A 24,984-nucleotide genomic window follows, 5' to 3' on the forward strand; every position below is an offset into this window, starting at 1 on the left:
TGAAACTGAACTGACCCCACACTGCCCTAAACAGCTCCAGAGAAATTTCTAGATATATTTTTACTATTATCATTTTTTTAAATTTTTAAGTTCTTATTACTCCTCTAATTTTCATTTTTATAACCTACTGCTACTGCTGCTGCTGCTAAGTCGCTTCAGTTGTGTCCAACTCTGTGTGACCCCACAGACGGCGGCCCACCAGGCTCCCCCCTCCCTAGGATTCTCCAGGCAAGAACACTGGAGTGGGTTGCCATTTCCTTCTCAATGCATGAAAGGGAAAAGTGAAAGTGAAGTCGCTCAGTCGTGTCCAACTCTTCGCGACCCCATGGTCTGCAGCCTACCAGGCTCCTCCATCCATGGGATTTTCCACGCAAGAGTACTGGAGTGGGGTGCCATTGCCTTCTCCATTATAACGTACTACTAAGTTGCAAAAAAAATGACCCTATTTTTAAAGCAAATTTCATATATATATATTTTATAATTTTTGTGATTGATTTTGTTTTGTATTTTTAATATTGTATTTTTGAGAGTCTAACCTCTACTCTAGATTTTTAATCTTTGCTTTTTGGTGTTTGTTATCAATTTTGTACCTTTAAGAATCTAATCTTCAGTACCCATTTTTACTTAGGGGTATGATTACTGGCTTAATTGCTCTCTCCCCTTTTGACTCTCCCTGTCCTTCCCCAGGTCACCTCTGTCTCCTCCCTTCCCCTTCTCTTCTCAACTTAACTCTGTGAATCTCTCTGGGTGTTCTGGGCTGTGGAGAACACTTAGGGAACTGATTACTGGCTAGACTGGTCTCTCCCCTTTGACTCCCCCTCTTTTCCTCCTGGTCACCTCTATCTCCCTCTTCCATTTTCTCTTCTCTATGTAACTCCATGAACCTCTCTGGGTGTTCCAGACTGTGAAGGGCACACAGGGAATTGATTACTGGCTAGACTGCTCTCTCCCCTTTTGATTTTCCCTCTTCTCCTCCTGGTCACCTCTATCTCCCTCCTCCCTCTTCTCTTCTCCATGTAACTCTGTGAACCTCTCTGGGTGTCCCTCACTGTGGAGAATCTTTTCACCATTAACCAAGATGTTTTATCATCTGTATTGTATGGATGGATAAGTCTTGAGGCTACTTTAAGAATAAGACTGAAAGCCAGAGGCAGGAGGCTTAAATCTAAAACTTGAGAACACCAGAAAACTCCTGACTCCAGGGAACATTAATCGACAAGAGCTCATCCAAAAGCCTCCATACCTACATTGAAACCAAGCTCCACCCAGGAGCCAACAAGTTCCAGAGCAAGACATACCATGCTAATTCTCCAGCAACGCAGGAACACAGCCCTGAGCATTAAAATTCAGGCTGCCCAGAATCACACCAAACCCACAGACACCTCAAAACATACTACTGGACACTTCATTGCACTCCAGAGAGAAGAAATCCAGCTCCATCCACCAGAAGACAGATGCAAGCTTCGCTAACCAGGAAACCTTGACAAGCCACTAGTCCAACCCCACCCACAGGGAGCAACCTCCACAATAAAGAGGAATCACAAACTTCCAGCCTACAGAAAGGCCACTGCAAACACAGCAACCTAAACAAAATGAAAATGCAGAGAAATATTCAGCAGGTAAAGGAACATGATAAATGCCCACCAAACCAAACAAAAGAGGAGGAGATAGGGAGTCTACCTGAATAACAATTCAGAATAATGATAGTAAAAATGCTCCAAAATCTTGAAAACAAAATTGAGTTACAGATAAATAGATTGAGAAGATGCAAGAAATGTTTAACAAGGACCTAGAAGAAATAAAAATGAGTAAATCAATAATGAATAATACAATAACTGACATCAAAAGCACTCTGTGGGGAACCAACAGTAGAATAACTGAGGCAGACGACAGGATAAGTGAGGTGGAAGATAGAATGGTGGAAATAAATGACGCAGAGAGAAAAAAATAAAAAAGAATTAAAAGAAATGAGGACAACCTCAGAGACCTCTGGGACAATGTTAAACCCTCCAACATTCAAATCATAGGGGTCCAGAAGAAGAAGACTAAAAGAAAGGCCATGAGAAAATACTTGAGTAGATAATAGTTGAAAACTTCCCTAAAATGGGGAAGGAAATAACCACCCAAATCCAAGAAACCCAGAGAGTCCCAAACAGGATAAACCTAAGGTGAAACACCCCAAGACACATTAATCAAATTAACGAAGATCAAACACAAAGAGCAAATATTAAAAGCAGCAAGGGAAAAGCCACAAATAACACACAAGGAGATTCCCATAAAGATAACAGCTGATCTTTCAATAGAAACTCTTCAAGTCAAAAGGGAATGGCAGGACATACTTAAAGTGATGAAAGAGAAAAACATACAACCCAGATTACTATACCTAGTAAGGATCTCATTCCAATATGAGGGAGAAATCAAAAGCTTTACAGACAAGCAAAAGCTGAGAGAATTCAGCACCACCAAACCAGCTTGTCAACAAATGCTAAAGGATCTTCTCTAGACAGGAAACACAGAAAAGGTTTATAAACTTGAACCCAAAACAACAAAGTAAATGGCAACAGGATCATACTTATCAATAATTACCTTAACTGTAAATGGGTTGAATGCCCCAACCAAAAAACAAAGACTGGCTGAATGGATACAAAAACAAGACCCCTGTATATGCTATCTACAAGAGACCCACTTCAGAACAAGGGACACACACAGACTGAAAGTGAAGGGTTGGAAAAAGATATTTCACGCAAATGGAGACCAAAAGAAAGCAGGATTAGCAATACTCATATCAGATAAAATAGTCTTTGAAATAAAGGCTGTGAAAAGAGACAAAGGACACTACATAATGATTAAAGGATCAATCCAAGAAGAAGATATAACAATTATAAATATATATGCATCCAACATAGGAGCACCGCAATATGTAAGGCAAATGCTAACAAGTATGAAAGGGGAAATTAACAGTAACACAATAATAGTGGGAGACTTTAATACCCCACTCTCACCTATGGATAGATCAACTAAACAGAAAATTAGGAAAGAAACACAAACTTTAAATGATACAATGGACTAGTTAGACTTAATTGATATCTATAGGACATTTCATCCCCAAACAGTGAATTTCACCTTTTTCTCAAGTGCACACGGAACATTCTCCAGGATAGATCACATCCTGGGCCATAAATCTAGCCTTGGTAAATTCAAGAAATTTGAAATCGTTTTGAGCATCTTTTCTGATCACAATGAGGTAAGATTAGATATCAACTACAGGAAAAAAACTGTTAAAAATACAAACATATGGAGGCTAAACAACACGCTTTTGAATAAACAACAAATCACAGAAGAAATCAAAATATGCCTAGAAACAAATGAAAATGAAAACACGACAACCCAAAACCTATGGGATTCAGTAAAAGCAATGCTAAGGGGAAGGTTCATAGCAATACAAGCTTACCTCAAGAAACAACAGAAAAATCAAATAAATAACTTAACTTTACACCTAAAGCAACTAGAAAAATAAGAAATGAAGAACCCCAGGGTTAGTAGAAGGAAAGAAATCATAAAAATTAGGGCAGAAATAAATGAAAAAGAAACAAAGGAGAGAGACTATAGAAAAAATCAACAAAACTAAAAGCTGGTTCTTTGAGAAGTTAAATAGACAAACCATTAGCCAAACTCATCAAGAAAAAAAGGGAGAAGAATCAAATCAACAAAATTAGAAATGAAAATGGAGAAATCACAACAGACAACACAGAAATACAAAGGATCATAAGAGACTACTATCAGCAACTATAAGACAATAAAATGGACAACTTGGAAGAAATGGATGAATTCTTAGAGAAGTATAACCTTCAAAAACTGAACCAGGAAGAAATAGAAAATCTTAACAGACCCATCACAAGCATGGCAATCAAAAGTGTAATAAAATATCTTCCAACAAACAAAAGCCCAGGACCAGATGGCTTCACAGGTGAATTCTACCAAAAAATTTAGAGAAGAGCTAACACCTCTCCTACTCAAACTCTTCTAGAGAATTGCAGGGGAAGGTAAACTGCCAAACTCATTCTATGAGGCCACCATTACCCTAATACCAAAACCAGACAAAGATGCCACAAAAAAAGAAAACTATAGGCCAATATCACAGATGAACATATATGCAAAAATCCTCAACAAACTTCTAGCAAACAGAATCCCACAACATATTAAAAAGATCATACATCATGACCAAGTGGGCTTTATCCCAGGGATGCAAGGATTCTTCAAGATCCTCAAATCAATCAATGTAATACACCACATTAAGAAATTGAAAGATAAAAACCATATGATTATCTCAATAGATGCAGAGAAAGCCTTTGACAAAATTCAACATCTGTTTATGATAAAAGCCCTCCAGAAAGCAGAAATAGAAGGAACATACCTCAACATAATAAAAGCCATATATGATAAACCCACAGCAAACATTATCCTCAATGGTGAAAAATTGAAAGCATTTCCCCTAAAGTCAGGAATAAGACAAGGGTGCCCACTCTCACCACTACTATTCAACATAATTTTGGAAGTTTTGGCCACAGCAATCAGAGAAGAAAAAGAAATAAAAGGAATCCAGATTGGAAAAGTAGAAGTAAAACTCTCATTGTTTGTAGATGACATGATCCTCTACATAGAAAATCCTAAAGACACCACCTGGAAGAAGCACAAGCTGGAATCAAGACTACCGGGAGAAATATCAATAACCTCAGATACGCAGATGACACCACTCTTATGGCAGAAAGTGAAGAGGAACTAAAGAGCCTCTTGATGAAAGTGAAAGAGGAGAGTGAAAAAGTTGGCTTAAAGTTCAACATTCATAAAATGAAGATCATGGCATCTGGTCCCATCACTTCATGGCAAATAGATGGGGAAACAGTGGAAACAGTGTCAGACTCTATTTTTTTGGGCTCCAAGATCACTGCAGATGGTGACTGCAGCCATGAAATTAAAAGACCCTTACTCCTTGGAAGGAAAGTTATGACCAACCTAGACAGCATATTAAAAAGCAGAGACATTACTTTGCCAACAAGGGTCCGTCTAGTCAAGGCTATGGTTTTTCCTGTGGTCACGTATGTATGTGAAAGTTGGACTGTGAAGAAAGCTGACCACTGAAGAATTGATGCTTTTGAACTGTGGTGTTGGAGAAGACTCTTGAGAGTCCCTTGGACTGCAAGGAGATCCAACCAGTCCATTCTAAAGGAGATCAGTCCTGGGTGTTTGGCCACCTCATGTGAAGAGCTGACTCATTGGAAAAGACTCTGATGCTGGGGGTGATTGGGGGCAGGAGTAAAAGGGGATGACAGAGGATGAGATGGCTGGATGGCATCACTGACTCGATGGACGTGAGTCTGAGTGAACTCCAGGAGTTGGTGATGGACAGGGAGGCCTGGCGTGCTGCAATTCATGGGGTCGCAAAGAGTCAGACACGAATGAGCAACTGAACTGAACTGAACTGAAAGACACCACCAGAAAATTACTAGAGCTAATCAATGAATATAGTAAAGTTGCAGGATATAAAATTAACACAAAGAAATCCCTTGCATTCCTATACACTAACAATGAGAAAATAGAGAAATTAAGGAAACAATTCTATTCACCACTGCAATGAAAAGAATAAAATACTTAGGAATAAATCGGCTGCGACGACCAGCGCACTAAGCACAGGCGGCTGCGACGACCAGCGCACTAAGTGCAGCCGAGAGGAGCTACCCCACGTCCGAGGTCAGGGGCAGCGGCAGAGTGCCAGGCTGCGATGGCGAGGGAACGGCCGAGAGGAGCTACCCCGCGTCTGAGGTCAGGGGGGTCGACGAGAGGAGTTACCCTGCATCCGAGGTCAGGGGCGGTGGCCAGGAGGAGCAACCCCACACCGAGGCCAGGGGCGGCGGCCTGGAGGCCCAACCCCGTGTCCAAGGATCGTGGCTGCGCAGGCGCAGGAGGGCCTAGAGGAGCTATCCCACATTGAAGGTCAGGAAGGGAGGCGGTGAGGAGATACCCCTCGTCCAAGGGAAGGAGCTGCGCTTTGCTGGAGTAGCCGTGAAGAGATACCCCACGCCCAAGGTAAGTGAAACCCAAGTAAGATGGTAGGTGTTGCAAGAGGGCATCAGAGGGCAGACACATTGAAACCATACTCATAGAAAACTAGTCAATCTAATCACACTAGGACCACAACCGTGTCTAACTCAATGAAACTAAGCCATGCCCGTGGGGCAACTCAAGATGGGAGGGTCATGGTGGAGAGATCTGACAGAATGTGGTCCACTGGAGAAGGGAATGGCAAACCACTTCAGTGTTCTTGCCTTGAGAGCCCCATGAACAGTACAAAAAGGCAAAATGATAGGATACTGAAACAGGAACTCCCCAGGTCAGTAGGTGCCCAATATGCTACTGGAGATCAGTGGAGAAATAACTCCAGAAAGAATGAAGGGATGGAGCCAAAGCAAAAAGAATACCCAGCTGTGGATGTGACTGGTGATAGAAGCAAGGTCCGATGCTGTAAAGAGCAATATTGCATAGGAACCTGGAATGTCAGGTCCATGAATCAAGGCAAATTGGAAGTGGTCAAACAAGAGATGGCAAGAGTGAATGTCAACATTCTAGGAATCAGTGAACTAAAATGGACTGGAATGGGTGAATTTAACTCAGATGACCATTATATCTACTACTGCGGGCAGGAATCCCTCAGAAGAAATGGAGTAGCCATCATGGTGAACAAAAGAGTCCGAAATGCAGTACTTGGATGCAATCTCAAAAACGACAGAATGATCTCTATTCGTTTCCAAGCCATTCAATATCACAATAATCCAAGTCTATGCCCCAATCAGTAATGCTGAAGAAGCTGAAGTTGAACGGTTCTATGAAGACCTACAAGACCTTTTAGAACTAACACCAAAAAAAGATGTCCTTTTCATTATAGGGGACTGGAATGCGGAAGTAGGAAGTCAAGAAACTCCTGGAGTAACAGGCAAATTTGGCCTTGGAATACGGAATGAAGCAGGGCAAAGACTAATAGAGTTTTGCCAAGAAAATGCACTGATCATAAAAAATACCCTCTTCCAACAACACAAGAGAAGACTCTACACATGGACATCACCAGATGGTCAACACCGAAATCAGATTGATTATATTCTTTGCAGCCAAAGATGGAGAAGCTTTATACAGTCAGCAAAAACAATACCAGGAGCTGACTGTGGCTCAGACCATGAACTCCTTATTGCCAAATTCAGACTTAAATTGAAGAAAGTAGGGAAAACCACTAGACCATACAGGTATGACCTAAATCAAATCCCTTATGATTATACAGTGGAAGTGAGAAATAGATTTAAGGGCCTAGATCTGATAGATAGAGTGCCTGATGAACTATGGACAGAGGTTCGTGACATTGTACAGGAAACAGGGATCAAGACCATCCCCGTGGAAAAGAAATGCAAAAAAGCAAAACGGCTGTCTGAGGAGGCCTTACAAATAGTTGTGAAAAGAAGAGAAGTGAAAAGCAAAGGAGCAAAAGAAAGATATAAGCATCTGAATGCAGAGTTCCAAAGAATAGCAAGAAGAGATAAGAAAGCCTTCAGCGATCAATGCAAAGAAATAGAGGAAAACAACAGAATGGGAAAGACTAGAGATCTATTCAAGAAAATTAGAGATACCAAGGGAACATTTCATGCAAAGATGGGCTCGATAAAGGACAGAAATGGTATGGACCTAACAGAAGCAGAAGATATTAAGAAGAGATGGCAAGAATACACAGAAGAACTGTACAAAAAAGATCTTCATGACCCAGATAATCACGATGGTGAGATCACTCACCTAGAGCCAGACATCCTGGAATGTGAAGTCAAGTGGGTCTTAGAAAGCACTACTACAAACAAAGCTAGTGGAGGTGATGGAATTCCAGTTGAGCTATTTCAAATCCTGAAAGATGATGCTGTGAAAGTGCTGTACTCAATATGCCAGCAAATTTGGAAAACTCAGCAGTGGCCACAGGACTGGAAAAGGTCAGTTTTCATTCCAATTCCAAAGAAAGGCAATGCCAAAGAATGCTCAGACTACCACACAATTGCACTCATCTCACACGCTAGTAAAGTAATGCTCAAAATTCTCCAAGCCAGGCTTCAGCAATATGTGAACCATGAACTTCCTGACGTTCAAGCTGGTTTTAGAAAAGGCAGAGGAACCAGAGATCATCCGCTGGATCATGGAAAAAGCAAGAGAGTTCCAGAAAAACATCTATTTCTGCTTGATTGACTATGCCAAAGCCTTTGACTGTGTGGATCACAATAAACTGTGGAAAATTCTGAAAGAGATGGGAATACCAGACCACCTGACCTGACCTGCCTCTTGAGAAATCTGTATGCAGGTCGGGAAGCCAACAGTTAGAACTGGATATGGAACAACAGACTGGTTCCAAATAGGAAAAGGAGTACGTCAAGGCTGTATATTGTCACCCTGCTTATTTAACTTCTATGCAGAGTACATCATGAGAAACGCTGGGCTGGAAGAAACACAAGCTGGATTCAAGATTGCTGGGAGAAATATCAATAACCTCAGATATGCAGATGACACCACCCTTATGGCAGAAAGTGAAGAGGAACTAAAAAGCCTCTTGATGAAAGTGAAAGAGGAGAGTGAAAAAGTTGGCTTAAAGCTCAACATTCAGAAAATGAAGATCACCCTCTCCCTCTCCCACAGAGTCCAAAAGACTGTTCTATACATCAGTGTCTCTTTTGCTGTCTCATATACAGGGTTATTGTATATGAGAGGGAGAGGGAGAGGGTGGGATGATTTCAGAGAATGGCATTGAAATATGTAAAAAAAAAAAGAAAAGAAAATGAAGATCATGGCATCTGGTCCCATCACTTCATGGCAAATAGATGGGGAAACAGTGGAAACAGTGTCAGATTCTATTTTTTGGGGCTCCAAAATCACTGCAGATGGTGATTGCAGCCATGAAATTAAAAGATGCTTACTCCTTGGAAGGAAAGTTATGACCAACCTAGATAGCATATTCAAAAGCAGAGACATTACTTTGCCAACAAAGGTTTGTCTAGTCAAGGCTATGGTTTTTCCTGTGGTCATGTATGGACATGAGAGTTGGACTGTGAAGAAGGCCGAAGAATAGATGCTTTTGAACTGTGGTGTTGGAAAAGACTCTTGAGAGTCCCTTGGACTGCAAGGAGATCCAACCAGTCCATTCTGAAGGAGATCAGCCCTGGGATTTCTTTGGAAGGAATGATGTTAAAGCTGAAACTCCAGTACTTTGGCCACCTCCTGCGAAGAGTTGACTCATTGGAAAAGACTCTGATGCTGGGAGGGATTGGGGGCAGGAGGAGAAGGGGACGACAGAGGATGAGATGGCTAGATGGCATCACTGACTGGATGGACGTGAGTTTGAGTGAACTCCAGGAATTGGTGATGGACAGGGAGGCCTGGCGTGCTGTGATTCATGGGGTCGCAAAGAGTAGGACACGACTGAGCAACTGAACTAAACTGAACTGAACTGAAAGAAACAAAAGACCTATTTATGTAGAAATCTATAAAACACTGATGAAAGAAATCAAAGATGACACAAATAGATGGAGAAATATACCATGTTCATGGATCAGAAGAATTGTTATAATGAAAATGAATATACTACCCAAAGCAATCTATAGATTCAATGCAATCCCTATCAAGCTACCAATGGTATTTTTCAGAGAACTAGAACAAGTAATTTCACAATTTGTATGGAAATACAAAAAACCTCAAATAGCCAAAGCAATCTTGAGAAAGAAGAATGGAACTGGAGGAATCAATCTGCCTGACTTCAGACTATACTACAAAGCTACACTCATTGAGACAGTATGGTACTGACACAAAGACAGAAATATAGATCAATGGAACAAAACAGAAAGCCCAGAGATAAATCCACGCACCTATGGACACCTTATATTTGACAAAGGAGGCAAGAATATACATTGGAGAAAAGACAATCTCTTTAACAAGTGGTGCTGAGAAAACTGGTCAACCACTTGTAAAAGAATGAAACTAGAACACTTTCTAACACCATACACAAAAAGAAACTCAAAATGGATTAAAGATCTAAACATAAGACCAGAAACTATAAAACTCCTAGAGGAAAACATAGGCAAAACACTCTCTGACATAAATCACAGCAGGATCCTCTATGACCCACCTTCCAGAATATTGGAAATAAAAGCAAAAATAAACAAATGGGACCTAATTAAACTTAAAAGCTTTTGCACAAGGAAGGAAACTATAAGCAAGGTGAAAAGACAGCCTTCAGAATAGGAGAAAATAATAGGAAATGAAGCAACTGACAAAAAATTAATCTCAAAGATAAACAAGCAGCTCGTGCAGCTCAATTCCAGAAAAATAAATGATGTAATCAAAAAATAGGCCAAAGAACTAAACAGACATTCCTCCAAAGAAGACATACAGATGGCTACCAAACACATGAAAAGAGAGAAAGGCAAATCAAAACCACAATGAGATACCATCTCATGCCGGTCAGAATGGCTGCTATCAAAAAGTCTACAAAGAATAAATGCTGGAGAGGGTGTGGAGAAAAGGGAACCCTCTTACACTGTTGGTGGGAATGCAAACTAGAACAGCCACTATGGAGAACAGTGTGGAGATTCCTTAAAAAACTAGAAATAGAACTGCCATATGGCCCAGCAATCCCACTACTGTGCATACACACTGAGGAAACCAGAATTGAAAGAGACACGTGTACCCCAGTGTTCATTGCAGCACTATTTACAATAGCTAGGACATGGAAGCAAGCAACCTAGATGTCCATTGGCAGACAAATGGATAAGAAAGCTGTGGTACATATACACAATGGAATGTTACTCAGCTATTAAAAATAATGCATTTGAATGAGGTGGATGAAACTGGAGCCTATTATACAGAGTGAAGTAAGTCAGAAAGAAAAACACCAATACAGTATATTAACACATATATATGGAATTTAGAAAGATGGTAACAATGACCCTATATGCAAGACAGCAAAAGAGACACAGATGTAAAGAACAGACTTTTGGACTCTGTGGGAGAAGGCAAGGGTGGGATGATTTGAGAGAATAGCATTGACACATGTGTATTACCATATGTGAAACATATTGCCAGTCCAGGTTCGATGCATGAGACAGGGTGCTCAGGACCAATACACTGGGACAACCCTGAGAGATGGGATGGGAGGGAGGTGGAAGGGGGGTTCAGGATGCAGGATGGGGGACACATGTACACCCATGGCTGATTAATGTCAATGTATGGCAAAACCACTACAATATTGTAAAGTAATGCCTCCAATTAAAATTAATTAATTAATTAAAAAAAAAAAAGAATGACCATGCAATCTTTTTGTTTCCATTTAAAATAGGGCAGGGCTTCCTTGGTAGCCCAGTGGTTAAGAATTTGCCTTGCAATACAGGGGATACTGGTTTGATCCCTGGTCTGGGAGGATCCCACATTCTCTGAAGTGGCTGGGCCTGTGCGCCACAACTGCTGAGCCCGTGTACCCAGAGCCTGAGCTCTGTAACAGGGAGACCACCATGGTGGGAAGCCCTCACATTGCATCAAAGAGTGGCATCTGCTCGCTGCATCTGGAAATGGCCAGCACACAGCAATGAGGACCCACACCTACGACAACGAAAAAAATGAATAGATAAATAAATAAATCTTAAAAAAAAAATAGGGCAAATTATTACCGGAGGCGTAAATCTTCCCACATCTTCAGTAATCCACAGAGCATTACTATCTCATAGTACTTTTTCCAGCATTCAACAGCTTCTGCCGCAGATGGGTCTTCTTTAATATTGCTCTGATACTCAATGAGTTCAACTCTCTTGTTTTTATACTTCTCCAAAGTTTTTTTGAAACGTTGTGCAATAGGGCCAGGTATAGTTCCATCTTGTATATCACACCACCTGAAAAGTATCAGTACAGTGACAATGTTTATCTTACATAATATGATGAGTAAGTTTTTAACTATACTTACAAGTTAATTCTTTCTTCAATCAAAGCAGTATAATTCTCACAACTTTCTTCATCATCCCAGTCTCTCCAAAGAAAGTCATAAAAAAACCTATGACAAATCAGATTGAGATGACAGTGATCAAAATCAGCCAGTACCATGTTTATAATTAAAAAGCATATCCTGATGTCAGAAATCTTTATATGAATCTTAATTGTTTAAAAAAATCAGTCAGTTCAGTTCAGTCACTCAGTCATGTCTGACTCTTTGTGACCCCATGGTCTGCAGCACGCCAGGCTTCCCTGTCCATCACCAATATTTCAAAATAAACTTTCAGTGAACTAATATTAAAAGTAAAACTTCAAACATTAGATGATCTGCATTATATTTCAAGTTACTACAGATAATGTTTCTTGAAGTGGGATTATAAAATTCATGTTCCACATTTCATAGACTGTGGCTGATTTTGTTTACCAAATAAATAATATCTGAGATATAATCATATTTTATATTGGGGGGTATTAGGAAAACAAAGACATGCCCCCCAATATTCTGTATTATGCTTACATATAGCTTCTCTCAAATTGCATCAATGTGTAAGAAGCAATCATAATGGGGATGATGACATCTGGTACTTGTAATGCTTTTAAATGTGAAAAATGAAATCTAATATATTTAAGATGCTTAAATATGAGCAGAATATGGTGGTTTTGTTTTTTGGGTTATTTTTTTGCCACCCCTTGCGGCCTTCCAGATCTTAGTTTCCTGACCAGGAATTGAACCTGGGTCCCATCAGTGAAAGCCAAGGAATATACCAGAATTTAGTGTGACTTATCTCTAGAAGTTTTTAAAATTCAAATTTTGTAAAATGCAAGATCAAAACCCAGCAAACTTATTGCCCACATAAAATACTTCCACAAGAGAGAATATTTTAGGTACAAATATGTACATTGAAAATAGAAAAATTGATTTCAGCAGTGAGTAAAAAGTTAAATAAAGTACCTATATGAACAAGACTTACATATTAAATCAACTTTTTAAATATGAGAACTTTCAGAAGTTAAAAGCTCTAATACCTTACAACTTCCAAGGCCAAAGCAATATCATGTAAATCAGAATCTTGTCCTTCAACAGGGTACACTTCCAAGAGAGACACACTATGCTCTAGTTCTTCCAAAATCTCATCAACCAAATCTCTTGGAATATTTGCAATGTTAGAAGAAAAGGGCTCAGCAACAGAAACAGTAACGTTGAAACAAGACGATGAGCTCTGGCTTGGTTTACAAGTTACCTAAGATAAATATGAAGTTTGTAGTTGTGAATGAAAGTCAATCACAAAGATTCTTCCTCAAATATGAGCTACTTATAACATTTCTTCTTTTAAATTTTTATGACTTCTCTAACAGTCGATGTACATAATAACAATAGATCAATACAGAATAAAATATCAAAACAAATTTTCAAACTACTTCTTAAACAATTATTAGTATTTAAGGTTCATGAGAGGAACTGTCTCCTACATAATTTCGAAGTTTGAGTTGCCAGACTTATGGATTTTATAAAACAGTAGTATTAAAAAAATTTTTGGACTAATTTTGCCATGAAAGTATGTCTTAAAATATTCTATAGTCTATATTGGACATGGAAGCCTGGCCTGCTGCAGTCCATGTGGTCACAGAGTCCAACACTACTAAGCAGCTGAACTGATTATCTGTATTACAGTATTAGTAAAAGAAAGGATTATAAAATACCAAAAAAAGTAGAATGGACATAATAAAAAAGTTAAGTCCTAAAAAGAAAAGTAAAAGGTAAAGTCCTTGCTGCTACTGCTACTGCCGCTAAGTCACCTCAGTCGTGTCTGACTCTGTGTGACCCCATAGATGGCAGCCCACCAGGCTGCCCCGTCCCTGGGATTCTCCAGGCAAGAACACTGGAGTGGGTTGCCATTTCCTTCTCCAGTGCATGAAAGTGAAAAGTGAAAGAGAAGTCGCTCAGTCGTGTCCGACTCTTAGCGGCCCCATGGACTGTAGCCTACCAGGCTCCGCCGTCCATGCGATTTTCCAGACAAGAGTACAGGTTGAATAAATTTAGCTTCATAAACAACACACGTGTGTTTTCTTGTCTTATTTCACCACAATATTGTGATAACCTCTAGCATGTCTGAAAATAAGTGCATGAAATTACTGAGTTGACAGAAGCTTTATTTATTTTTAAAGTCTTTATTGCCATTGTTACAATATTGTTTCTGTTTTATGTTTTGGTTTTTGGCAGGGAGTCATGGGGTCTTAGCTGTCTGACCAGGGATCAAACCAGCACACCCTGCATTGAAAGGAGAAATCTTAACCAATGCACAGTAGCTTTAAAAATTAATAAACTACACTAAGTATTAGCATAAAATATAGAATTACAGAAGTTGGTACAAATTTTCAGCTGTAAGATGAAAAAGATTTAAGGATCTAACATATAACATAGTGACTACAGTTGATAATTTGTTATTCAGTCACCAACTCATGTTCAACTCTTTGTGACCCCATGGACTGCAGCACTCCAGGCCTCTCTGTCCCTCACCATCTCCCAGAGTTTGCTCAAACTCATGTCCTCTGAGTCTGTGATGCCATACAACCATCTCATCTTCTGTTGCCCCTTTCTCCTCCCCACTTCAATCTTTCCCAGCATCAGGGTCTTTTCAAATGAGTCAGCTCTTCGCATCAGGTGGCCAAAGGATTGGAGTTTCAGCTTCAACATCAGTCCTTCCAACAAACACCCAGGACTGATCTCCTTTAGGATGGACTGGTTGGATCTCCTTGCAGTCCAAGGGACTCTCAAGAGTCTTCTCCAACACCACAGTTCAAAAGCATCAATTCTTCAACGCTCAGCTTTTTTTATGGTCCAACTCTCACATTCATACATAGAAAAACCTTAACTTGACTATACAGACCTTTGTTGGTGAAGTGATGTCCCTGCTTTTTAATATGCTGTCTAGGTTTGTCATAGCTTTTCTTCCAAGGAGCAAGTGTTTTTTAATTTCATGACTGCAGTCACCATTCACAGTGATTTTGAAGCCCAAGAAAATAAAATCTGCCACCTTTTCCATTTTTTCCCCCATCTATTTGCCAAGAAGTATATGTATATATACTTCCTTCCTTGGAGAAGGAAATGGCAACCCACTCCAGTGTTCTTGCCTGGAGAATCCCAGGGACGGGGGAGCCTGGTGGGCTTCCGTCTATGGGGTCGCACAGAGTCGGACACGACTGAAGCGACTTAGCAGTAGCAGCATATGTATATATGACTTCCCTGGTGGCTCAGACAGTAAATCATCTGCCTACAATGTGGGAGACCAAGGTTCAATCCCTGGGTTGGGAAGATCCCCTGGGGAAGGAAATGGCAACCCACTCCAGTACTCTTGCCTGGAAAATCCTATGGATGGAGGAGCTTGGTAGGCTACCGTCCACAGGGTCACAAAGAGTCGGACACGACTGAGCGACTTCACTTTCACTTTTTTATATGTATGTATAAAATCATCATGTTATACACCCTATCTTATAATCTTGTCAATTATAACTCAATAAAACTGAAAAAAAAAATAAACGCTACCAATAATACATTTTGAACATTTTCAAATACATGTCCAATAAAAGTATTACTTTTTTTTTTTTTTACATATACAGCATTTTGGTGCTTAATTTTTTATTCAAAGGAATCAAGTTACGGTCAATTGACTGTTTGGTTTTCTTACCTAACCATGCTTTCTTTCCTTCTTTTTTAAACTTTCTATTTTGTATTGGGCATAGCCAATTAACAAACAATGTTGTGACAGTTTCAGGTGAACAGCAAAGTGACTCAACCATATATATACATGTACCCATAACTTATTTTCTATAAACACAGAATTGAATTGTTTTCTGATAGTATGTAATGTAATGAGTTTCAAACACAATTTTCAAACACAATTTTTTTCTTATCACCAAAACCACAGATTTGAAATATCTATCTGAAGGAGTACCATTTGTGATTGCAAGTATTAATTTCTACACAGGATAACTGACCTTTAAGGCAATCAGATTTATGATGTCAAATATGCTACAATATTTAACCTATAGACTATAAAAGCAAAATCTTAGATAAAAGCTTGGAAGTAGATGTATTATACTAAAAAGTCACTTTTCATAGGAAAAAATTACAAATTTTACCAATAATTTTCTGATCTAGTTTATTCTTTCTTAATATAACTAAACCTCATAATTCAGATAAATGAAGATTAAAGATAAATAATGGGAAAAAAGACCCAAATTAATTAAAGCCTAACTTACTAATTTTTAAGAAGTGCACTTTTGTTATTTTTACATTATTTGAGCAATTGAAAGTAGGCTAATATTACCTAATACTATGAGATTTGATTTAATGGTAACTGTTTACAGGAAAATGTGTGCAAATACCCCTCCTTACCCTCTTTTTACATTGTTAACTTGTTAAGAAACTTAAATAGATGTAAACTTTTGCCAACCTTTGTTTAAGTATCCAAACCTCAAATTTATAAAGTTAAATTTTGGTCCTAAAAAGAACTGATAATTTCACGCAAAGAAAAAGGATCAGGTAAAAATTATTTACCTCAACCAATATACCAACAAAAGGGATAGAAGATTCTTCATATTTCACAAAGAATAACTCAGGATTAGCTTTCCAGACTCCAAGCCATTTGTCTTTCAACTTTAATTTTTCTGATAGATATTTACTCATAGCATCATCAGCATCTTCTGCCTAGCAAAACAAAAATATGTACACATATATATATGAAATTAAGTATTTTTACTGATTTCTATTAAGTATGCAGCCCATACGCCCTTAAAATAATGAAAAAACTCAGAAATAATAGATTTTAACTGAATCTATATTTAATGAAAAATAGAAACATTAAAAAATTAGAATAAATTTAAAAGATATCTATTCACTCATAGAGTAATTCAGAGATGAGACATCTACTTATTATTTATTTTTTAAGTAATTTGTTTTATTGATCTACTGAGCAATTTCAGTTCAGCCACTCGGTTGTGTCTGACTCTTTGCAACCCCATGGACTGCAGCATACTAGGCCTCCCTATCCATCACCAACTCCCAGAGTTTGCTCAAACTCATGTCCATTGAGTTGGTGACGTCATCCAAACATCTCATCGTCTGTCATCCCCTTCTCCTCCCCACTTCAATCTTTCCCAGCATCAGGGTCTTTTCAAATAAGTCAGTTCTTTGCATCAGGTGGTCAAAGGATTGGAGTTTCAGGTTCAGCATCAGTCCTTCCAATGAATATTTAGGACTGATTTCCTATACAATTGACTGGTTGGATCTCCTTGTAGTCCAAGGGACTCTCAAGAGTCTTCTCCAACACCACAGTTCAAAAGCATCAGTTCTTCAGCGCTCAGTTTTCTTTATGGTCCAACTCTCACATCCATACATGACTACTGGAAAAACCATAGCTTTGACTAGTCAGACCTTTGTCAGCAAAATAATGTCTCTGCTTTTTAATATGCTGTCTAGGTTGGTCACAGTTTTTCTTCCAAGAAGCAAGTGTCTTTTAATTTTGTGGATGCAGTCACCATCTGCAGTGATTTTGGAGCCCAAGAAAACAAAATTTGTCACTGTTTGCCTTGCCTCTGCATCTATTTGCCATGAAGTGATGGGACTGGATGCTATGATCTTAGTTTTTTGAATGCTGAGTTTTAAGTCAGCTTTTTCGCTCTCCTCTTTCACTTTCATCAAGAGGCTCTTTAGTTCCTCTTCACTTTCTGCCATAAGGGTGGTGTCATTTGCATATCTGAGGTTACTGGTATTTCTCCCAGCAACCCTGATTCCAACTTGTGCTTCATCCAGCCCAGCATTTTGCATAATGAACTCTGCATATAACTACATAACCAGGGTGACAATATACAGCCTTGATGTACTCCTTTCCGGATTTGGAACCAGTCTGTGGTTCCATGTCCAGTTTTGTCTGTTTCTTCTTGACCTGCATACAGATTTCTCAGGAGGCAGGTCAGATGGTCTGGCATTCACATCTCTAAGAATTTTCCAAAGTTTGTTGTGAGCCACACAGTCAAAGGCTTTGGCATAGTCAATAAAGCATAAGTAGATTCTTTCTGGAACTCTCTTGCTTTTTCTATGATCTAACAGATGTTGGCAATTTGATCTCTGGTTCCTCTGACTTTTCTAAATCCAGCTTGAACATTTGGAAGTTCTTGGTTCATATACCATTGAAGCCTGGCTTCGAGAATTTTGAGCATTACTTTGCTAATGTGTGAGAATGACGGCAATTTTGAACATTTTTTGGTATTGCCTTTCTTTGAGATTGGAATGAAAACTGACCTTTTCCAGTCCTGTGGCCACTGCTGAGTTTTCCAAATTTGCTGGCATATTGAGTGCAGCACTTTAACAGGATCATCTTTTAGGATTTGAAATAACAACTGGATTCCATCACTTCCAATAGCTTTGTTTGTGGTAATGCTTAAGGCCCACTTGACTTCATATTGCAAGATGTCTGGCTCTAGGTGAGTGATCACACCATCATGGTTATCTGAGTCATTAACATCTTTTTTGTATAGTTCTTCTGTGTATTCTTGCCACCTCTTCTTAATATTTTCTGCTTCTGTTAGGTCCATACTATTTCTGTCCTTCATTGTGCCCATCTTTGCATGAAATGTTCCCTTAGTATCTCTAATTTTCTTGAAGAGATTTCTAGTCTTTCCCATTCTATTGTTTTCCTCTATTTCTTTGATCACATAGGGAGTCTTTCTTATCTCTCTTTGCTATTCTTTGGAACTCTGCATTCAAATGGGTATATTTTCCCTTTTCTCCTTTGCCTTTCACTTCTCTTTTTTTCTTAGCTATTTGTAAGGGTTTCTCAGACAACCATTTTGCTTTTTGCATTTCTTTTTATTGGGGATGGTCTCAGTCACCGCCTCCCATCTGATGTCACGAATCTCCATCCATAGTTCTTCAGGCATTCTATCATATCTAATCCTTTGAATCTATTTTTCACTTCCACTGTATAATCATAAAGGATTTGACTTAGGTCATACCTGAGTGGCCTAGCTGCTTTCCCTATTTTCTTGAAATTAAGTCTGAATTTTGCAATAAGGGGTTCATGATCTGAGCCACAGTCAGCTCCTGGTCTTGTTTTTACTGACTATATACAGCTTCTTCATCTTTGGCTGCAAAGAATATAATCAATATGATTTTGGTGTTGACCATCTGGTGATATCCATGTGTAGAGTCATCTCTTGTGTTGTTGGAAGAGGGTGTTTGCTATGACCAGTGCATTCTCTTGGCAAAACTCTGATAGCCTTTGCCCTGCTTCATTTTGTACTCCAAGGCCAAACTTGCCTGTTACTCCAGGTAGCTCTACTGTAATTATACATATAAAAACATGGTTATTATCATGTTTAAAAACCTAGTCATGAATTTTTTCTGAACTTTAAAGATTTAATGACCTATTTAGAATTTACTCAGCACATAAAATTTTAAAATAGAAATCCATTCTATAAAACAAATGAGCATACTAAGAATTCAATAAATATTTTGCCCATTTGGTTTTCTGCATTTCAATTCAACTACCCCAGGATGATAATCTAAACTAGTATGAAACCCAGACATTAAACCCTGACTGATTAATGACACAGTAAAACAGGAAAAGGAGTCCGTCAAGGCTGTATACTGTCACCCTGCTTATTTAACTTCTATGCAGAGTACATCATGAGAAACGCTGGGCTGGAAGAAGCACAAGCTGGAATCAAGATTGCTGGGAGAAATATCAATAACCTCAGATATGCAGATGACACCACGCTTATGGCAGAAAGTGAAGAGGAACTAAAAAGCCTCTTGATGAAAGTGAAAGAGGAGAGTGAAAAAGGTGGCTTAAAGCTCAACATTCAGAAAACTAAGATCATGGCATCTGGTCCCATCACTTCATGGCAAATAGATGGGGAAACAGTGGAAACAGTGGCAGAATTTATTTTGGAGGCTCCAAAATCACTACAGATGGTGACTGCAGCCATGAAATTAAAAGACGCTTAATTCTGGGAAGAAAAGTTATGACCAGGGCACTGATAAGGCCTATCTTCCTTCAGCTCTCAAAAAAACTGGAAAACGCTATGTGATCTGTTTGAAGGAAAAATTGAATTGGAATTCAATAGAGGCCTGGGAACCTCTATCAAGGTGGAAGTCCTGTAAGCGTGGAGTAAATTTACTTTTGTGACATGCAGGTTCTTCGTGCACTCTGTGCCCACATCTGCACGGAAGGTGGCCCCGAGTCCCTCGGGGCCCGCTGTCTTCTTGTCCTCACCTTGTAGCCCTGCAGCACTTCGTCGCAGTACAACGCCACCTTCTCCTCCCGCCACATCCCCCTCATGGGGAACACGCACACCGGGGGCAGCGGCCGCGCCTCCTCGTCTTCCTCGGGCACTGAGAGCAGGGGCTCCTCTTCCTCCTCTTCTGGCCCCTGTCCCGGGCCCTCGGCCTGAGAGCCCGGCAGGAGCTGGAGCCGCCGCCGGGCCGCCTCCCGGCCCGCTGTCCCCTTCACCGGGCGAGGGGAGGCCACCACCGACCGCATCGGGGACGCGGCGCTCTTCAGGGCCGCAGCCATCACCAAGTCCCCGGTGAGCGCCGAGACAATCTTCTCGCCTCGCTGGCCGGGGCTGACGCCTCGGACCGCGTCCTCAGGCAGCCGGGACCCCGACGCCATCCCCTCAGCACCCTGCGGGCCAGCGGCAGCCGTTAGTCACTTTTCCGGCCCGGGCCGCGCGGGTCGATGGGCGAGCCGTACCTGCAGGTCCCGCGACGAGCGCGGCGGCTCGAGGGGATGCCGCCCGGAGTGGGTTGGGGGATGAGGTGTTGGCCGCGGGTCCGAATCTGGGGGTTGGGGGCGGGTAGGAATGCTGTGGGGAGCGACGGGGGCGGGACGGGATGGAAGGAAGGTTCTGGGCGAGCTGTTGGCGGGCGGGGCAGGGGCGCCACAAGATGGCGGCCTGCTTGGCGCCCGCTGGGTCTGGTGATGGTGGTGGTGGTTTAGTCACTCAGTCTTGTCCGACTTTTTGGGATCCCATAGACTGTAGCCCACCAGGCTCCTCTGTCCATGAGATTTTCCAGGCAAGAATACTGGAGTGAGGCGCCATTTCCTTCGCCAGGGGATCTTCCCCACCCAGGGACTGAACCTGGGTCTCTTGCATTGCAGGCAGAGTCCTTACCAACTGAGAAATCAGACGCTGGGTCTAACCTCACCTTGCCCTCTTTACAACCGTCTCTTTAGAGACGGAATTCTCTCCCAAAGGAAGATTTTCGTAGGGTCCTCATACGTTTTCAGGGTGATTGTGGGACACCCTCCACGTCTTCATAACCTAATATACGTAGGTGCTACCTAACCCTCCATGCACACGTGTCTGCTCAAATACAGCCTGAAAGAAAGTTTATTTTTATACTGAGTGGCAATGGTAGCTGGACCTTTCTGGTTATTACTAGAGGAAAATCTAGTGACAAATCCAGCAACCTAGGTTTCCCCCCAATTTTTCACAAGTTTCCCAAAATAAAATTTTCTTTACATTTTAAGGAAGACACTTTCTGCCAAGAAGGATAGGTGTGGTCTATTTTCATGTCCCTTTTTTGCTGCTCAAAATTCTCACGTGAAAGAATATGTTTTGTAACAGTTCAACTGCACGCAAATTTCCAGCTGGGAGTAATGTGGGCAAATGACGAACGCTTTCACAATAAAAGTCTGCTCAAGATGATAGTTTTGGAGAACAGAGACCGTTCGTTTCTGTTATTTCTTCTATTGAAAGTACTGTTGAGCCAATTGGAATAACTTTTGTTTACAGTCTAGCTGTGAAATACTGCGCTGGGGCTGACAGCTCCCACGGAGAGAAACAGCATTGGGAAAACACCTGCCTGCCTTCCCATTCATCTGGAAGGACACTGTGTTAAATTTGCAGTTTATTTTGAGGAAAATATTAGTATTAATATCATGTAACTATAGTTCATGGAATAATTACAACATTCATCATATTTGACTCTTAAGCTTATTCCTTTAGTCAGAAGTCCTGGATTTAAAAAAAAAAATTATCCCTAACTATAGATTTTACTCCAGAGAAGGCAATGGCAACCCACTCCAGTACTCTTGCCTGGAAAATCCATGGATGGAGGAGCCTGGTAGGCTGCAGTCCATGGGGCCGCTAAGAGTCGGACACGACTGAGCGACTTCCCTTTCACTTTTCACTTTCATGCATTGGAGAAGGAAATGGCGACCCACTCCAGTGTTCTTGCCTGGAGAATCCCAGGGACGGGGCAGCCTGTGTGACGGGGTCACACAGAGTCGGACACGACTGAAGCGACTTAGCAGCAGCAGCATAGATTTTACTCATCAAAGAAAAACAAATTACACTAGCATTTATTGACAAAGTTTGCTTTTAATAAAATGTACGCTTTTTACTCAGAGAAGGCAATGGCACCCCACTCCAGTACTTTTGCCTAGAAAATCCCATGGACGGAGGAGCCTGGTAGGCTGCAGTCCGTGGGGTCGCTAGAGTCGGACGCGACTGAGCACTTCACTTTCACTTTTCACTTTCATGCATTGGAGAAGGAAATGGCAACCCACTCCAGTGTTCTTGCCTGGAGAATCCCAGGGACGGGAAGCTGGTGGGCTGCCGTCTATGGGGTCACACAGAGTCGGACACGACTGAAGCGACGCAGCAGCAGCAGCAGCAGGCTTTTTACTCTTTAGGTTCAGAGTGACAGAGACCACTTGTCTTAGTCAAAAGTTTAAAATAAAAAAAAAACAACCTCCCACCAAAGAAAAAGAAAGAAAAGAAAACAATTTGTTAGGAAGCTGCTGTTTGCCAGGCAGTGCATAGATGCCAAAGTTATAGAAATAAACGACAAGATTCTTATCTTCATAATCCTAGTGAAGGGTGCAGATGGGTGAATAGGTGGTTGTCTTTGGTAAGGACCATGATAAAAAAAAAAAAAAAATATATATATATATATATATATATACACACACACACATATACATATATTCTTCACACTGTGAGAAAAAGGTCTTTTCTTCCCAGAGGTGATACTTAAGCTGAATCTTGATTCTGAAAGCAGTATCTGTTCCCTGAGCCAATCTGGCAATATGGAAAAGCATAAGAAAAAAGCAAATTTAAGTAAATTTACTTTCAATACCAGGCAATAACAATTGTTAAATTTTGTAATATTTTTTCAATATTTTTTCCTATCACATTGTTGCCAAGTTTTGGTCCTAATAATTTCATTTTTTATTTAGTGTATCATAAACATTTTCTGTTTATCATTGCAAATTATTTAAACACATAATTTTCAATAACTACATTCAGTTGTTTGGTATGGATATAATTTCCATAAACCTATGCTTTCAGATATTGGTTACATTAATTTGTATAATAATAAATATACCATTTTAAATATCTTTGTGCATAAATTTTTGAAAATTTCACATCCCCACCCACCAGAAAAGTGGGGTTCCTGAACCATTTTCAGGCTTTCAATATTGCAAAATTGTTTCCCAAAAAGGATGTATTAGTTTCTACTTCCATTAGCAGATAAGATTCCCAGATTGGCTGTGTAAGTGGCTCAGAGGTTAAAGGGTCTGCCCGCAATGCAGGAGACCTGGGTTCGATCCCTGGGTCGGGAAGATCCCCTGGAGAAGGGAATGGCAACCCACTCCAGTATTCTTGCCTGGAGAATCCCATGGTTAGAGGAACCTGGTGGGCTACAGTCCACGGGGTCGCAAAGAGTTGGACACGACTGAGCGACTTCACTTTCTTTTTCACTTCTATAGGTGTCTAAGGCAGGGGTAGAATGGGGGTGGAGTAGGGTAAACATTCTAGATGGAGAGAGTTGTTAATGGTTTTACAGAGGAGTAAAATAACTTGGCCAAGTAACTTGGTATTATTGGAACAGAGGGGGCAAATTTGAAAGACATACAAAAGTCATATCACAAAGAGTCACATATATGATGTATTAAGGAGTTGAATTCCAACCATATTGATAAACTGTCCCTTGCTGTGCTTGGTTGCTCCATCGTGTCCAGCTCTTTGCAACCCCATGGACAGACAGGCTACAGTCCATGGGGATTCTCCAGGTAAGAATACTGGAGTGGGTTGCCATGCCCTCCTCTAGGGGATCTTCAAAACCAAGAATCAAGCCCAGGTCTCCCGCATTGCAGGCAGATTCTTTACGAGTCATATGAGTCACAAGGACTGTCCCTTATCCAGCTTTATATTCCACTCTCTAATCCAGCACCTTCAGTATACATTTCCAGATAAACTTTCCCACTACCTGCCAGTACATATGGGCCACTCCTTCAGTGTCCTTGTCTTCCCTTGGCAAACCCGGTACTTCTCTGGATGGGTTATGTTGTATCTTAATCTTATTTATTAGACTAGTGGCCAGGAGGAAATATGGGTGGATCATCAGGAGTGGCGTAAGACATTTACGTAAGACAGAAGCCTATGCATCATCTCCAATGGGGGAGCAGGCTTTAATGGGATGCTGTGCACCCAGAAAGTTCAAGGGAATCTGGGGATTCAATATTTTCAAATGTGTCAACCAGTACGTCTCCAAGTCTTAGAATCTTATTCCTTCCCAATCAGAGCCTCACTTTGGCTTAGCAGTCTTGCTCTGGCTGAGAACTCAACCTACTCTGAAACTTCATTACTCTTACAAAAACCTGGAGCTGTGTTTTTTCTGTCCTTCAACAGTAAATTAGTATTTTTATTTGCTGTACTGGAGGCCTCTGGCCTCAAATCTTAAACTGGCAATTAATTACCTCAGCCTTTCTTTGTCTTATGCCTGTGAAGAGAATAAATAAGACTTAGCAAGAGCCATTTGATTCTATTGTCATTGTTCAGTCATTCAGTTGTGTCCAACTCTTTGTGATCCCATGAATTGCAGCATGACAGGCTTCCCTGTCCTTCGCTATCTCCCAGACT

General features: G+C 40.6%; 1 protein-coding gene across 1 annotated transcript in view; it reads right to left on the minus strand.

Moving 5' to 3' along the window:
• SHCBP1L (SHC binding and spindle associated 1 like) overlaps positions 1-20,766 on the minus strand; it is a 43,938-nt gene extending 23,172 nt beyond the window's left edge. The window contains exons 1-5 of the mRNA NM_001046290.2: positions 20,325-20,766; positions 16,607-16,756; positions 13,075-13,289; positions 12,023-12,109; positions 11,733-11,951 (exon numbers count right to left, since the gene is read on the minus strand). Coding sequence (NP_001039755.2) covers positions 11,733-11,951; positions 12,023-12,109; positions 13,075-13,289; positions 16,607-16,756; positions 20,325-20,723 — 1,070 coding nt within the window. The 5' untranslated portion in view covers positions 20,724-20,766. The remainder of the gene's footprint in view (positions 1-11,732; positions 11,952-12,022; positions 12,110-13,074; positions 13,290-16,606; positions 16,757-20,324) is intronic.
• Positions 20,767-24,984: the final 4,218 nt, after the last annotated feature.

This window comes from Bos taurus, chromosome 16 (genome assembly GCF_002263795.3).
Source record: "Bos taurus isolate L1 Dominette 01449 registration number 42190680 breed Hereford chromosome 16, ARS-UCD2.0, whole genome shotgun sequence".
In the NCBI taxonomy this organism is placed as follows: domain Eukaryota; kingdom Metazoa; phylum Chordata; class Mammalia; order Artiodactyla; family Bovidae; genus Bos; species Bos taurus.